This window comes from Castor canadensis, chromosome 4, assembly GCF_047511655.1.
Source record: "Castor canadensis chromosome 4, mCasCan1.hap1v2, whole genome shotgun sequence".
NCBI lineage: Eukaryota > Metazoa > Chordata > Mammalia > Rodentia > Castoridae > Castor > Castor canadensis.
In genome coordinates, this window is record NC_133389.1 from 120446093 (window position 1) to 120461526 (window position 15434).

At 32.2% G+C, this 15434-nt stretch overlaps 1 protein-coding gene across 3 annotated transcripts in view; it reads right to left on the minus strand.

Annotated features, from left to right (window-relative positions):
- The window catches only part of Scn7a (sodium voltage-gated channel alpha subunit 7), a 90136-nt gene that overhangs the window by 32927 nt on the left and 41775 nt on the right, over positions 1 to 15434 (minus strand). For all 3 annotated transcript variants that reach the window (XM_074071017.1, XM_020156907.2, XM_074071018.1), the window contains 5 exons: positions 12705 to 12911; positions 8839 to 8935; positions 7150 to 7388; positions 5650 to 5823; positions 3498 to 3854 (listed from right to left, as the gene is read on the minus strand). In XM_074071017.1, coding sequence (XP_073927118.1) covers positions 3498 to 3854; positions 5650 to 5823; positions 7150 to 7388; positions 8839 to 8935; positions 12705 to 12911 — 1074 coding nt within the window. The remainder of the gene's footprint in view (positions 1 to 3497; positions 3855 to 5649; positions 5824 to 7149; positions 7389 to 8838; positions 8936 to 12704; positions 12912 to 15434) is intronic.

The window sequence follows — 15434 nt, forward strand, 5'->3', positions numbered from 1 at the left end:
TTTATGTTTTCTTTTCAACAAAATCTGAGACAAGAGGATGGAATAAGTTCTGCCTGGAACTGGGGGTGTGGTGGGGGGGATAGGGAGGTGAGGTGTGGTGGCCCAAACAATGTATATGCATGTGAGTAAATATAAAAACAATAAAATTTTAAAAAAGAAAGTTAAAAGAAGTTCAAAATGCACTAGAACTGTGGCATAAGTAGAGAACTTTATAACACTGCAAACTCCAAATTCTTTGTTCAGATATTATAAATTAAAATTAACTTCATCCTTGAGGATTAAAAAGGAAAAAAGGAGGCTTGTAAATGTCCAAGGTTATGAAGGATTGATTATATCTTCTAATTTTCTAATTTGAACACTAATTTTAAAAAAGAGAAGAAGCACAGATATTATAGGCTAAAGTAGCATTCTTCTACTCAAATTGTTGTAACTAGATTCAAAGGAAGGTCTTATTGTTTTTGTCATGAGATAAGAGGCAACAATAATGGCTATAAAACAAAATGTTTAAAAAGTTCTCCTGAAAACTTTGCTCTTTTCCTTCTCAAAGGTAGCCACACACACATATCAAAATCAAGTATAAAAGAGAAAGAAAATTCAAAACCTAGTTCAGTAATGTCTCATTGAGTGAAAATTGAGCTCCCATATAAAAATCAAGTATGAAAGAGAAAGAAAATTCAAAACCTAGTTCAGTAATGTCTTTCTGATTTGGAATCAAGAAATGAACATGTATTGGAATATGACATATATTGAGATATTTTTATTTTAATATTGTTTTAATTATTTCTTAACACATTTAATTTGATATATATGATATATAGAGAGAACCATATACATATTTGTTACCAAAAATTTTAAAGCAATTTAATTAATTTTATATTGTTTTCTGTTCTTTCCTTTTCAAATTTCTATCCTTTTTTTTGTTGTTGTTGTTGGTTTATGCAATAAGAACCATTTACTATAATTCTCTGGGTGGCAAATATCTAAATTATAGGTATACTTGGAAAAAATTGTGTCTGCAAGGAAATAAAACTTCTAAACCATACTAAATAATTAACAAAAATCTGTAGATCTGAGATTGAAATTTTCTACAATATAAAAAAATGAAATCAAACATTTATGAATTATTTATAGGGCATTAGGTGATTTCATTTAATTATAAGGACACTACAAAGCATGTGCTATTGTTATACTTATACTTCCATTAAGATTAGACAGAGTTAAAGACAGCACAAAGTACTTAATTAGAAGCTGATAGAATCATAATTTGAACCTATGTTTATTTGTATCTGAACTTTGTGCTTTATCCATAACTCAACATGACATAGAGCTATTTAAAAACACTTTAAATGTTGCTTTTGAATATGATTTTTAAAAGACTTCCTTCCACTTGAAGTTCAGAATCATTGCTGGAATTGTATTAGGGAAATAAGACAAAATTAAATAAAATAATGCAGAACACCTTCCTTTTATACCAATACACATTGGAGGTATAGAAGGTTAAAGAAACAACATCCTCATAACTTCTCCACTTCCATTTTTTTCCTCTTGTACTTACACCAGTCTTATTATTATAGTATCCCCCAGAAGGATGACTACTGACAGGAATAAAGTTTTAAGGATTTATAGACACAAGAAATACCATGCCAAACAATTGGAAATGGAAGTTCATGACTTGAAGTTTCCAATTAATTGTCACAAAAACTATAGAGTGGAAATCGTGTATTTTCCTCAGCATTTCTACTTCTTTGCTTTTGAGCTATGTTACTTCCCTCAAAAGCCAAAGCCCTTCCTTTTAGAGACTGAGATCCATATGTCATTTGAGAAATCACCCTTTTTCTCATTAATACTTTTATAATTTGATGTTTTCTAGCTGCAAGGGAGGGGTCTGAATGGTTTAACATAATAAATGTATTCCACACCCTGCACAAGAGACATTACTTCAGAAATAAGCATACAAATGAAATAATAGGAACAGTTTCCTATGGCTTCTAGAAGACAAATTATTCTATTTATTTGACATAAAATGAAAATATGAGGCCTTGAACTGCAGGAAACCATGTTGATAAAATAGAGTATAACAGCCAGGAGGGAATATAGAGAAGTAAAAACTGAGATGTACAAAGACTTTAATGATTCCAGTTGAACTTCTGCACCATAACCCAACTGGAGCAAAATCAATAGCTGATGGTTTTAGTTATGCATATTGATATATTAGCTCATTTGTTTAGCCACTTCGAATAAGTGATTTGTTTCACTGCAAGTTGAAAGCATACTAACAGCTATGAAAGTCAGAGGATATTAAAGTGCTTTTACATATTGGCCATTGTTCTAGACTTTATGATTTGGAGAAGAATCAGTGTCCCTTCCCTCATGGAACTAACAGTTTAATGAGGAAGATGGATAATTACATGAACAAATCAGCACAAAGCCAATGTGGGAACTGTAAAGCAGTATGATTCCCAAGATGAAATTAAAGCAATGAGGTAGAGCAGAGATGAGATCAAGTCTAACCTGTAGGTGTTTTTTTTTTTTTCATCTGGGGAAATACATTTGATCTTTATGACACATGAATAAAAAGAAAATATTAAGTCTTTTTTCCCATGACAATCATTTCCTTTTATAAACTACACCTTTTCCTGAGAAGCAGCAAAAACTCCTTATGAAATTCATGTAACACCAGATTATTAGGAAAGCTAAAAGTGAAAGCTTTCTCTCTCAGATAATGCATTACAGTTTTATAGACCAGTGTTTTATAATCTCTGCCACACTATTCAGTCAGATGAGAATTTAAAAAAATATTCTGATGACCAAGTCATGTTCGCATATCTGTAAAATCAGACTCTCTGGAAGTAGATCCAAGACATTAACGTATCATTAATAATTCCAATTCCCCAGGTAATTTCAGTGTGCAGGAAGTTTGACACCCAGTGTTATATTTAAGTGCTTCTTAAAACTTAATGGATACACAAATCACCTGGGAATACTGTTAGAATATAAAATATGCTTCCATATGTCTGAGATGGGGTCAGAAAGTCTGCGTTTCTAACCATCTACCACACGATACCATGCTACTTTGAGGTTATACACTAGGGCTATTCAGTGGAAATATGGTGATGTGATGGAAGACACACATGCAATTATAATGAAAGTATAAGTAAGTGTAAACAAAACAGCTGAAGTTAATTTTACTGATGTATTTTATTTAGCTAAGTGAACTTGAATAGAAGTATTATTATTTTAAATGCATTCAATATAATTCAAGGACATAACTTATGTTATATTCTAGATTAAGGTTCAAATCCAGTGCATATTTCATATTTACTGTACATCTCAAATCAGGCCACCCATATTTCACCTGGTAATAGCCACTTTCAGCTAGTGGTCACCATATTGACAGCCCAATAGAATACTGGATACCATGAATTCCCAACTTAAGAAAACCATTTCATCATATAGTTTTTTTTTTTCAAGAAAAAGTAAAAGCATGGAATACTTACCAATAAATTTCCAGTTAAAATGATCATCATGTAAAAAGAAATGCACAAGGATTGGCTTGATACCTCCATGCAGTCCCATAAGGTCTCTATCCACTCTCCACAGACAATTCGGAACACATTCAGGAAGGAGTGGAAGAAGTCGTTCATGTGCCAGCGTGGGAGTAGACAATCTTTGTCTATGTGGCAGACACAATCTTTGTAACTCTTACCAAATAGCTTTGTGCCAAACACAGCAGAAAAGAAAATGAACGTGAACAGCAGCAGGACCAGGTTTTTCAGGACCACCAATGATTTAATAAGATTCAGTATTAGAATCTCAAATGTTGGCCAATATTTCCCCAGCTTGAAAATTCGCAGCTAATAAAGCAATGTAAAAACAGTAAGAAAGACATAATTAAAAATCTGGTTAGTGTTTAAAAAAACATACATTCAAAATTTTTGATTATACACATACATACATAGACTTTAAAGTAATTTTGCTTTAACCATTGTTAGTACTAACTACTGAATATTTATTTTATAAGCATTCTTAATGCATCTCAAAATTCTATGAATTTGTATGCTAAATCTATACATATCTTTTTGTATGGATATTTTTGTAAATGTCCATTGAATATTATAATTACTACAGCCATATTTTTTAGTATTTGGGAGGATAAGTATCTATTCTTTGTCTTTGCTTTTCACAATGCATTGGATATTTTCCTACAGTATGATCTACAAAAAGCATTGAAAAACTTTTTTTCGAACTGAATTCACTAAAGATCCTTCTGAGTATTTGCATTTATCACAGACCAAATACAACATTCCAGGTCTATTCTAAATATTCCTTTCTTTTCACTAGATTTTTACTTGTACCTAATTACCTTAATAAAAAATATAGCACAGAATTACCTGAATATATTTTGATCACTATACCACAGTGGACATATAGTTACCTAAGACCCATACATAATTATTTTTTTGGTAGAAGTGGAATGTGCACTCAGGGCTTTGTGCTTGTTAGGCAGGTGTTCTACCACTTGAGCCACACTTTCAGAACATTTTATGCATTAGCTGTTTTTCAAGTAGAGTGTCAAGTTTTAGCCCAGGGATGGCTTCAGAGCATGATCCTATGGTTTCGTCTTCCACAACAGCCATTATGTGTCACCACACCTGACTTACTGAGATGAGGCCTCACTAACTTCTTTGCCCTGGCTAGTCTCAAACTGTGATCTTCCCAATCTCTGTCTCACAAGTACCTGGGATTATAGGTGTGAGCATCCCATACCTTGCCCCCATACATAATTTTAATATGCACTGTAGCTTCCCAGTGTTTTCTAGTATATATCTGGCTTTCTGGGCTCAAGACTTTACATTGATCCAAGTAAAATTTGATCATGTTAGATTCAGTTGTAGTCTTTAAAATATTTTGATATTATCTTTTAGCACATTTTCTGCTTTTAGCACATTTTCTGCTTTTGCCATTTTGTTTCATCCATAAATTTGGTGACTACATCCAGTATATATTTCTCTTCTTCACAAGAACAGTCCATGGCTGAAGATTTAAGACGAGGTTCTGAGGAAGCTGCACTCTAGAAACTAATCTGGATTCCTGCTACATTCTTCCAATCTGTCACCAGAATCTGATGATATATTGCTATTAAATGCTTAAGAGTTCATAAATACCATTCGAATATCTTTATGTCTTTGCTTAATTTTCTGATTCACATAACTTCCCTGACCTTATAGACCTGATAATATTCATAATAACTTTCTTCTGACTTTACTGCTTTTTTAAAATAAAAATTTCTACTCTATATTTAGAAATATTTACTTGATTTCAGTGTCCTAGTCACCACTGGCATTCCACTCCAGGGACCCTTTATTATCCTGCTTTTTCGAAAACGTATTCAGTTACCTTAGCCATGGTTTTTATAACTGCATATCAAATTTTCTGCATATTTGGCCTAATTTACTTTAATGTTTTGCTCAAATAACAGCATTGGAAATTGCTTACTCTCTCACTAAGTTCTTTATATATGAATTAATTTATCTAGTGGTGCTAATGTTCCAAGGCAACCACTTTATTTTCTAATTGTCCCATTTTATGTCTGAGGAAAATGAGAGAAACTTTAACAAAATAAAAATTAGATCTTGGGATTCTACTTACCATCCTGAATGATCGCAAAAGAGCCATTCCTTTAATATTTGCTAGATAAAGTTCTGCTAAACCAAGGAATACAATTGCACTATCAAAAATGTTCCATCCTACTTTGAAATACCCATATGGATGCATGGCAACTATTTTAAAAATCATTTCTGCTGTAAAAATTCCAATAAACACCTAAAAAAAACCCAAAACACATGGGTAAGAGTGATTCCAATAGCTATATCAGAAACTTCTTACACAGAAACTTTAACATAGAGTGTAAACTATTCCCTGTTGCATTCTTCACAGCTTTTCTTTCAAGATCTGGTTGCTTTTGAAGTCTGTATTACGACGACAGATTCATACATTTTATTTAAAACCTAGTGTAAGACATGTATACATGGAATCTGATTATTTTAAGTATTGAGGGGGGGAGCGGGAGGGGGTGGAGTGGGTGGTAAGGGAGGGGGTGGGGGCAGGGGGGAGAAATAAACCAAGCCTTGTATGCACATATGAATAATAAAAGAAAAATGAAAAAAAAAATAAAATAAAATAAAAGGGACCATTCTTAAAGAAAAGAATATTTGAGATTAAAACTATTTCCATTTTGACTAGGTCCTTCTGACATTATGGAGTATACATTAAAGTATTCAATTTTTAACCCATAACACAATAAAAAGTACATATGTAATCTAGGAAAAAACCCTAGGGTAAACTTAAGGAAACTTTTAGAAAAACTGTAATGGTAGAAATAACTAAGTTACTATTTTAATATCTAATAAACATATAATTTGAAACTGATAGCAGTTTCATTTGTATTTTCAAGCAACTAAATAACAAAAAATGTAAAGAAACTGAAACAATATACATTTATTTAAATGTGACTTGTTTTTAAACTCACTGAAGTCTTGTCTTTTGCATTATTATGTGAGAAAAGATAAATGAATGTCAAAAACACTTTGTCAGTGATAAGCTTGAAGTAATTTGTATGCATATATGAAAATGTCATAATGAAGCCAATTAAAATTTTTGTACAAAGGGAAACAAAAAATAGCAATAGATGGGGTGAACATGATCAAAATACGTTCTACATACGATAAGCTCCAATCTAGACAGAACAGACAGGCCAAGTACTGCTGCAGTCAGAACACAGAATTCAGAATTCAGGGGTCCCTGCTGTGGTCCCACCTCTGCCCTGCTCTTATGTATGAGCAATGCTACCAGACAGTGTGTATTTGGGAAGGAAGAAGCAGTAAATAATTTCCACTTAATTTCACTGACAAGCAGTTGGATAGGATCCAAAATTTTAAAAAGAGAATTTTAAACAAGAAGTGTAAAAATGGTAATATTTACAAGCTATGGTAGAGCATGAACACAAACCATTGTCCAATAATAATGCACTAATGCATATTGCAACATACTTAAATTATAAAATAAAACAATGGCAAAAATAATGGGAATATTTTCCCATAAGGAAAAGTTGACACTGAAAATTTTTTAAATGTACAATGAGTCTCTTACCAAGTTTCCAATGCTGAGAAGACTGCTGGTCTTCTTGCTCATTGGATAATGTTCCAAGGCCAAAAAAAGTATGTTTAAAATTATACATATCATAATAAAAAGATCAGCAAAGGGATCCGTTGTAATTCTATGGAAAAACTCTTTCAATTTTAACCAGCAAGGACAGCAATTCCAAATCAAAAGACTTCTAGTAAATTTATGCCAACATAATGGACATTTCTTCCTGGATTTTTTAAGTTCTGAAAGGAAAGAGAAAAAGTTAAACATCAGAAAGTGGGTGGGTGGGGAGAGGGACGGGCGGGAGGCAGCGGGGAGAAAGGGCCCAAACATTGTATGCACATATGAATAAGTGAATTTAAAAAAGATTTATCCCTAGATTTTCTTGTTTAATAATTATTTGGAAAAAAAAGGAAAGTTGTTTCAGTTCTAAATAACAGAAATTTTTGACATTTTCATGCAAAGGGAAGTATGAAACTAGACTTCTGCTTTGGAATTAGCAAACAAATATTCTATACTAATAAAAAGCAGAGTAAAGTTAATTTCCTCAATTTTGTTTATACTTGCTGAGTTAGACAAATGAATATTAGGTGAGCTATATATCAGAAGAAAAACAAAAATATCGCTCAAGAAAACCAATACAGAATATAGATGAGAACATTATGATTTTTAATTTCTAGATTTATGTGCCTCACAAAATAATGTTTTTCAATATTGTCCTTGATGAAAATTACTGGTCATGTTTTTAAAAAAGAGAAACAAATCTAGGAAGTGTCTTGAGACCCTTATAGAGGGGCAACACAGGGGTTAGGAGAAAGGACCTTTGTGCAATCAACAATCCAGATACAAATTTGTTTCCACCAGAACTGAAGTACTTAAGCTCCTGTGTGAACCAGAAGCTTCACTGATAACACAGTCAATTTACACACATTTTGTCTGTATGTATGATACATGGTGAAAATATACAAGAGCCACGGGAGATCACTTTTTACTGGAATAGGCATGTTGCTCATGTGGAGATGACTAGGACTATTCAGGATTTGTGGAGGAGACTCACAACTGAGCTCATGGCATATCCACGGGAGGGAGCTACAGAACTCTCACAGTGTACACTATAGTTAATTTTATGCTGTTGTGACAACACTGCATCTTTACAATTATTTACATTTCTCTCAATTGCAAATGGCACTACATAAGGTCTATGTTTTTATGCATATGTTTTGACAAGGTAAAGTTTTTATAATTGTATATGCTTCATGGCAATGAATAGATTACTATGTACATATGTTTTATGTATTCACAAAATACCTATTTTTTTCAATATATATAGGCTATACTATTCACCTCCATACTTTTTCAAATTGTCACAAATTTTCCAGTAAGTCTGCATAGAGTTGAACACACGGTTCAAAATTATTAATTCAAGAGTCAGCTGAATAGTTCAATTTCTATTTTTAGTCACAAGCTACATACTATAATGTTTTTAATGATAAAGAAAATTCCTTGATACTTTCCAATATTTAAAGCACTTGCTTTAGAAATTTTTATGTATTGTACATCCTAATATTCTCAATTTATTTCTTAAATTTAGATTATTCCTAAGATTGTGAAGAAATTCTAGGATATCTTTATGAATGATTCTTATGAATAACACCTTCCATAGTGAATATCTAAATATTATTTTTACTTTACTTTTTTTATCTCTAAGAGTAGTCTCTTCCAATACATCCAACGAGGTGTTCATGGAAGTTGGTGATCGTTTCTTCATTTCTATTTGTGTGGTTTTGGTCTGAAAAGAAATTTAATGAGTTTAATATTGGCATTTCTCCTGTATAAGACCAAGACTATCATGATAAGAAGGAATATCACTTCTATAAAAATGTTGGTTCTTACCTCCAAAAGCCTGCCTATGTTTCATCATTTGCTACTTACTTTCTACACTTTGGCAGTATTAAAGTAATTTAGGATTATCTGGAAAACAATGCTATAACTTGTATCCAATCAAGTTTTATACTGTGAGCTCAATTATAAAAGGAGCAAAGACCAGTGAATGATATTAGTAGTGTAGGACTATTCTGAAATGTCCACTAGGCAAACAGTGAATAATATTTTCCCAGCACCTTAATTTTTTTGCTTAAGTATATATTAACTTTATGACTGAAATTCTCTTGATAAAATAAAATAATCTGGATTTGTAATGATGAAGTAGTCTTGGAGCACATCAGTCAACGGAATGGATTTAAAAGTGTTTCCTTGGATACAACATTTATGATACCAAATGAATAGGACAGGCACAATTCCATAAAGAAATTATTTCTTTCTGTTTCTCTTGTCCCTTAAGTAAGGCTCTTATTCTCTCTGTTTTTCTCATCTTTTTAACCAGATTATGAAGAATTCTTGCATTGAAAATGTACTAAAAGTTCTAGCCTTTGACGTAGATATCTCAAGTTCTGTACATTCATGATAATCACAAGGACAGCCAACATGCTTCTAGCAATTGTGTGCAAAATTATATTCATAGTTGGACTCTAAGGACATGACAATGGGTGGATGATATGGCATGGTACTGACTCCTAAGTGTTTTACATTGGACACACACAAAGAATATTTGTATGTTTGTGAACTTTGGGTAAATAGTTAAGACTACCCTTCAGTGGTGCTATCCTGGGAGCTACTGCTGCCTTAGCACTGACAGAGTTAGTGTTTGAGGCAGATCAGTAACTCTGGTCTGCCATCACATCTGGTTGGCAATATCTGCTCTGGTTATATGAACTGGCATAGCAGATGTCAGGGAAATTACCATATTCATCTCACTGTGTAATGGATGGAATAAAATTGTTTTATCATTGGGCTACCAGTGAGTTCTACCCAATGTGGAAAAATCAGATGGCAGTCAGTATTGATAAAACTTGCTTTGGTAAATCCTTTATGAGATTAAATATGAGAATTCATGAGGATATATTGTGATTTGCACATAGTTGAAACAGAATTAACTTTATAGACTGTTTGCTGCTGTGATTATTTAAATTAGGTAAAATACAGTCAAAGATTTAAGAATTTTAGGTTGATGGACTTATCTACATTGGGACAATTATATGTGTTTGCTTTCTTTTGTTTCCTATAATTAGCCAGTAGATCTTTATATTTATTATATTATATTAATTAAATTTGATAAGGTACAAATATAGGAATTTCAAATATCCTGTTTAATATTCTAGCTAGCTCTACATTTGCTTCTTTTACGACTAAAACTTAATTTTCTCATATGAGATTTTGGGATGATTCCTATACCTCAAAGGGTGCTACAGGGACAATGTGAAATTTATATATAGCTATATATATATATATATATTTACACATATATACACACACATATATATGTATATACATACATACATATAACATTTAGTACTGGATCTGGCCCATAGCAAATAAAACACAAATGTCACATAACTATTATTATATTGTTATGAAATAATTTTCATCTAAATTGTGAATTTACTCAAAGAATTTTTCTATCAAAATCTAGTATTCTTAGTGGAGACTGAAGAGTGTAAGAGTTTGAGAAAAAGTGATCATTAATATGATGTATTATACTGGTATATTTCGATGACTTTATTAATATTTCTTTATGGCACCTTTTCAGATGTTTAATGTATTCTAAGCACTACAAAGTGTTTTACATGTGTTTATTTCATTTGAACTTCACAAAAATCTATCATACAGATATAGTAATTATATTCATTTTACAGATAAGGATGCTGAAGTTTATCAAAGTTAACAGACTTGGCAAATATCATACATTAACCAAGTGGCTACAGTGGACTAAAATCTATATTTATCTGATTGCCACATGTGCTTTTAGCCAACATGATCTACACTTTTTTATAATGTGAGAATTTGGAGTATTATACCACTTCCCTGCAATTTCAGTGTTGGAATTAGACTCTGACCAATTTTTAATCAGATTGTTACAGAGATAGCCTTAGTATGTTCCACTTTAAATTCTTCCCATGTTTTCTTATGTACAATGAAAAAAAAAAAGAAGAGGAATTTGTGAAATAGTTTTTGCTCCCATTTCCCAGAAAACTCTGCATGACAAAATGTTCTAGGATTCTTTTAAGAAAAGAAATTCCCCACAGTTGAAAGATTTTAATTAAACCAGGAAGGCTTTATGTGATCCAAATTAGCAAAGTGAAAGAAGATACTGGGAAATATCCAAGTTCTTTCATAATCAGAGCTAACAGAGCATTTCTTCTTGAGATAAGAGAAGTACTGTTATACTCTTGGATACATTTGTGTGTAGTCACAACCCCTTGAGATTCTGAAATGCCACTTCAAAACAAATTACACATTCAACGTAACATTCAGACCCTAATCATTCAATCTGAAGGACCCTGAACTCACTTATAGAGACAGAAAGCTTTTGTCATTTGTTTTCTTGTAACTTACTCATGAGTGATAATAGCCTCTTGTTATACATGTTTTCTTCATACACTCTATAATTGCTTCTTGTTCAATGGTATGCATGTTACTGATAGAAGTATCTACCAAGTCATTGGATATGATCCCACACCCTGTAATTCAAGTCCCATTTTTTGGTGCAATGACTTTCTACAGCTTCTTCACTGATGTTGACTTAGGGGAGTTAACCTTTACCCTGTTTTTTGACTCAGAAAGTGCCTTTGGTATTAATGAACCTCTCAGCCAGTCTTCCTACATATTCCGTGTATGTCGGTGTATGTTGGCCCTTTTCTTCCATCTCTTTTTATCCTGTTTATATGTAAGGATTCCCAGGTATGGCTCCTCTCTTAACTCACTTCTATCTTTCTCAATTTAGACTCTTTCCTCATCTATCAGAAAAATAGTTCAAGGAAGAGATGTGAGATTGCCTGCAAAACATAAGAAAGTACTTCTGGTTGCTACTCTCAGTGCTGTTATTCCTCTTAGCACACTGCCAGCACAATTTTAAAAATGGTTTTTCTAACTTTAATGTTACTTCTGTTAGTAATTTCAGATTCACAGACTGAAAGTTTTTATATGAGGTTGATAACCTGAAAAATATTCAAATACAATATTGAGGCAATTAAAAATCACAGTAAATCACAGCGATCAGTTTTTAATAAACATGGATTTAATTATTCCATGAAGAAATTGATTTTCTACATCAGATGAACTAGAAAGTAATGCAAGGCATCATTACTATACAGTTGCATACATTTTCCAAATCTGATGTGCTATCTGAAGCAAGATGGAATTAACAACTCATGCCTGTGTTAGGAGAAATCAAGTTTTAGAGACATAGCATACCCATGTTTATCAGCTTTATCAATGCAACCTTTGGAAAAAATTGTACCTATTGAATATGTAAACACATTGGTCACTATATTAAGAAACAGGCAACATATAGCAAAATGGAGTCCAGTTACTGAAATGAGTCTTGGACTGACCATGTACTACACACAAATAGAACCATCTATCAGATGCTTATCCTCCAACACCTGAGAAGACATCTCCAACGCAATTAGCTAAAAATCGTGAACTATTATATATTATACCTCAGCTCCTTCAATGCCTTCTTCATGTTCTTTTATGGTCTGTTGAGATTTTGTTTCAGTCATCTTAGTTTTTTTGGCAATTGTCTGCTTTTCTTTTTCAAAGGCCATAGTAAGTATTCCTAGGAATAAACTTGCCATATAAAAGGCAAACCAAAAACTGGCCACAACAAAAAATATCATGTGGATCTTTCCAGAAGCATAAAGGATCTAAGGAGAGGTAGAACACAGAAAAAAGAAAAAATGCAATTTTGTTATGAAAATAATTTGGTAATAAGTGGAATATAATAAAGACAGTTTAAGTGCTGGCAATACCTGAATAAATAAATGAAAATTTCTTCAACTTTAGACATATATGTAAGGCATAAATATATGCTAAACACCCAAGAAACAAAAATAGTAACTTAATTAGTTTGCTATAGCATTTGACTTTTATGCCTTCATTAGCAGAACAAACACTCTGAAGAAATAATCGTCTCTTAATAAGAAGCTACACAGTCTCGATATGGAAAAATCATTTACTTTTCAGAACAATCTTTGAATATGGGAAGTTCATTCAAGTCAGAGAATACTGTGTTTCTCTGATCACTAATTTTCAGAATTATGATTCCAACAAACTTTAAAGTCAAGTCTACACAAGAAGAATGGGCAAGTATATTTCAAAGCCTCTCAGTATACCTAATTTGGTGAAAGACCTTTAGATAAATCATATGAAAAAGTTATTTTGCTTGTATATGCACATATTTCTAAGTAGAAAATCACATAGGGAAAACATTGTTCACTGATCTGTCTTCACCCATTAAAGATATATGAGCAAAATTCAAAGAAATAAGTGAGAATTGCCTTGATTTTAAGCATCTATTTGAATTAAGAGAAGCATATTACCTATAGAAAATATTGCATGAGTGAATGAAGTTAAAAATGACTACAGAATAATAGGAAGTTCCAACAGTTAACCAGAAATAATTTTTACTAAGTTAAAATATATTTGTCTTTAAAGGTATTTTTAATAACACCTATTATACCAGTGACTTAGGTATTTAGGATTTGGTTAAATATTTTTACCACTGAGCTAAAGCTGTTTACAGTAATATAGTCAGCAGTCAGGATAGGCATTAAAGAGTGACCTGCAGGCCATTTACATTAATAAGCATTTATTATCTCAACCTGCATAACACATCTAGGTGGTATTTAATGCTATTTTCAATATACATAAGAAAAAGAAAAATCACATAGGTAAAGTCACACCCAAAGATCTTACACCTAGGAGGGAAAGCTCTTTCTACTATGCAATGCCAGTAGAGGGTAAAAGTGCATACATATTCATTTTTTGTTTGATTGTTGATTTGAGACAAGGTCTTGATATCCATCCCAGGCTGCCTTTCACCTTGCAATCCTCCTGCCTCAGCCACCTAAGTACTGGGATTACAAGTATAAGAATATATTCTTGTTAGCACAGAAACTATACAAATTCTGGTTTTTATCTTGATGAAATGAGGGATAATTATAGACCTTATTTCACTGAGATTTTATGATTATAAAATGGAAAAATGTACATGAAGATCTCAAGGTATACAATGAACGTTAGCAATACTGTAAACATGACTGTGTTCTATGACTGTTGGAGATGTTTTGTTTATTTGTTCACCCATGGTGTATCAAGGAATATTTGGATCAAATAAATATTAATGAGTGATTTGAAGACAATATTTTCCAAAACGTGAGCTGTATTGCTTGAGAATTGCCTAGCATAATCAGTTGAGTTTAGGGAAATGCTCAGAGTGAAATCCAGTTCAAATAAAAACTTAGAGAACAGAAATGAAGAAGATCTTGAATTGAATCCAACACCAGAACACTCCCAGATTTGTTTTCCATTTCACTGGTAGAGAGAAAGGATTATTTTTAAATCATTGAACATTTCTATGTGCTAGATGATGAGAACAGAAATATAAAATAAGAGAAAATACATCTTAGGTAGTTTATCTCCTATGGGGGAAATATTGAAAACGAGCAAATAAAAAAACACTTTCACTGAAAGCTTTAGAGTGTGCTGTAGGATTATAGCATAGAATGTTCCCAACTCTGAAAGGAGCTGGTGAAAAACTCAAAGAGAACTTTTGACCTTGAGGTCCGCTGAAAGGAAACTTTAATTTAGGCAGAGGATACAAAAATATATGGAAACAAGAAATTATGAGAAAAGCACACTTGGGAAACAGCAAGTCTTATACTCAAAGCAGAGAGTACACATTGGAATATGGTAAAAAAATAAATCTAGAGAAGTATGCAAGGACTAGATCTTAAAGGGCATTATGTGTCATGCATATAGACTTTGAACTTCATTCCATACAAAGCTGGAAACCATGAAGTATTTTTAGGAGGATAAAATAGCAGATTATATTAGAAATAAGAAGCTGTTGGTGTTGTGGAAGAACACTGAAAATTGTTTAAAAATTAAGAAATAGCAATTTAAATACTAAAATAATAAAAACATAGTTTACATAAAGAAATATATCACTTGTGATCACAAATACAAATGTACTACATGCTTGTTTGACCTATTTGATTTCCATTTAATAATATATTTGCAATTAGTATCTGTGCCTAAAATATATTATATTATGTTCTTATTCTTAATGACTTATATGAATACTCCTTCCAATTTATCTAGTTAATCAAAGTAAGTATAGTGTGCACATGCATTTTAAAGAGAATATTCTCTTATTGTGGAAGAAT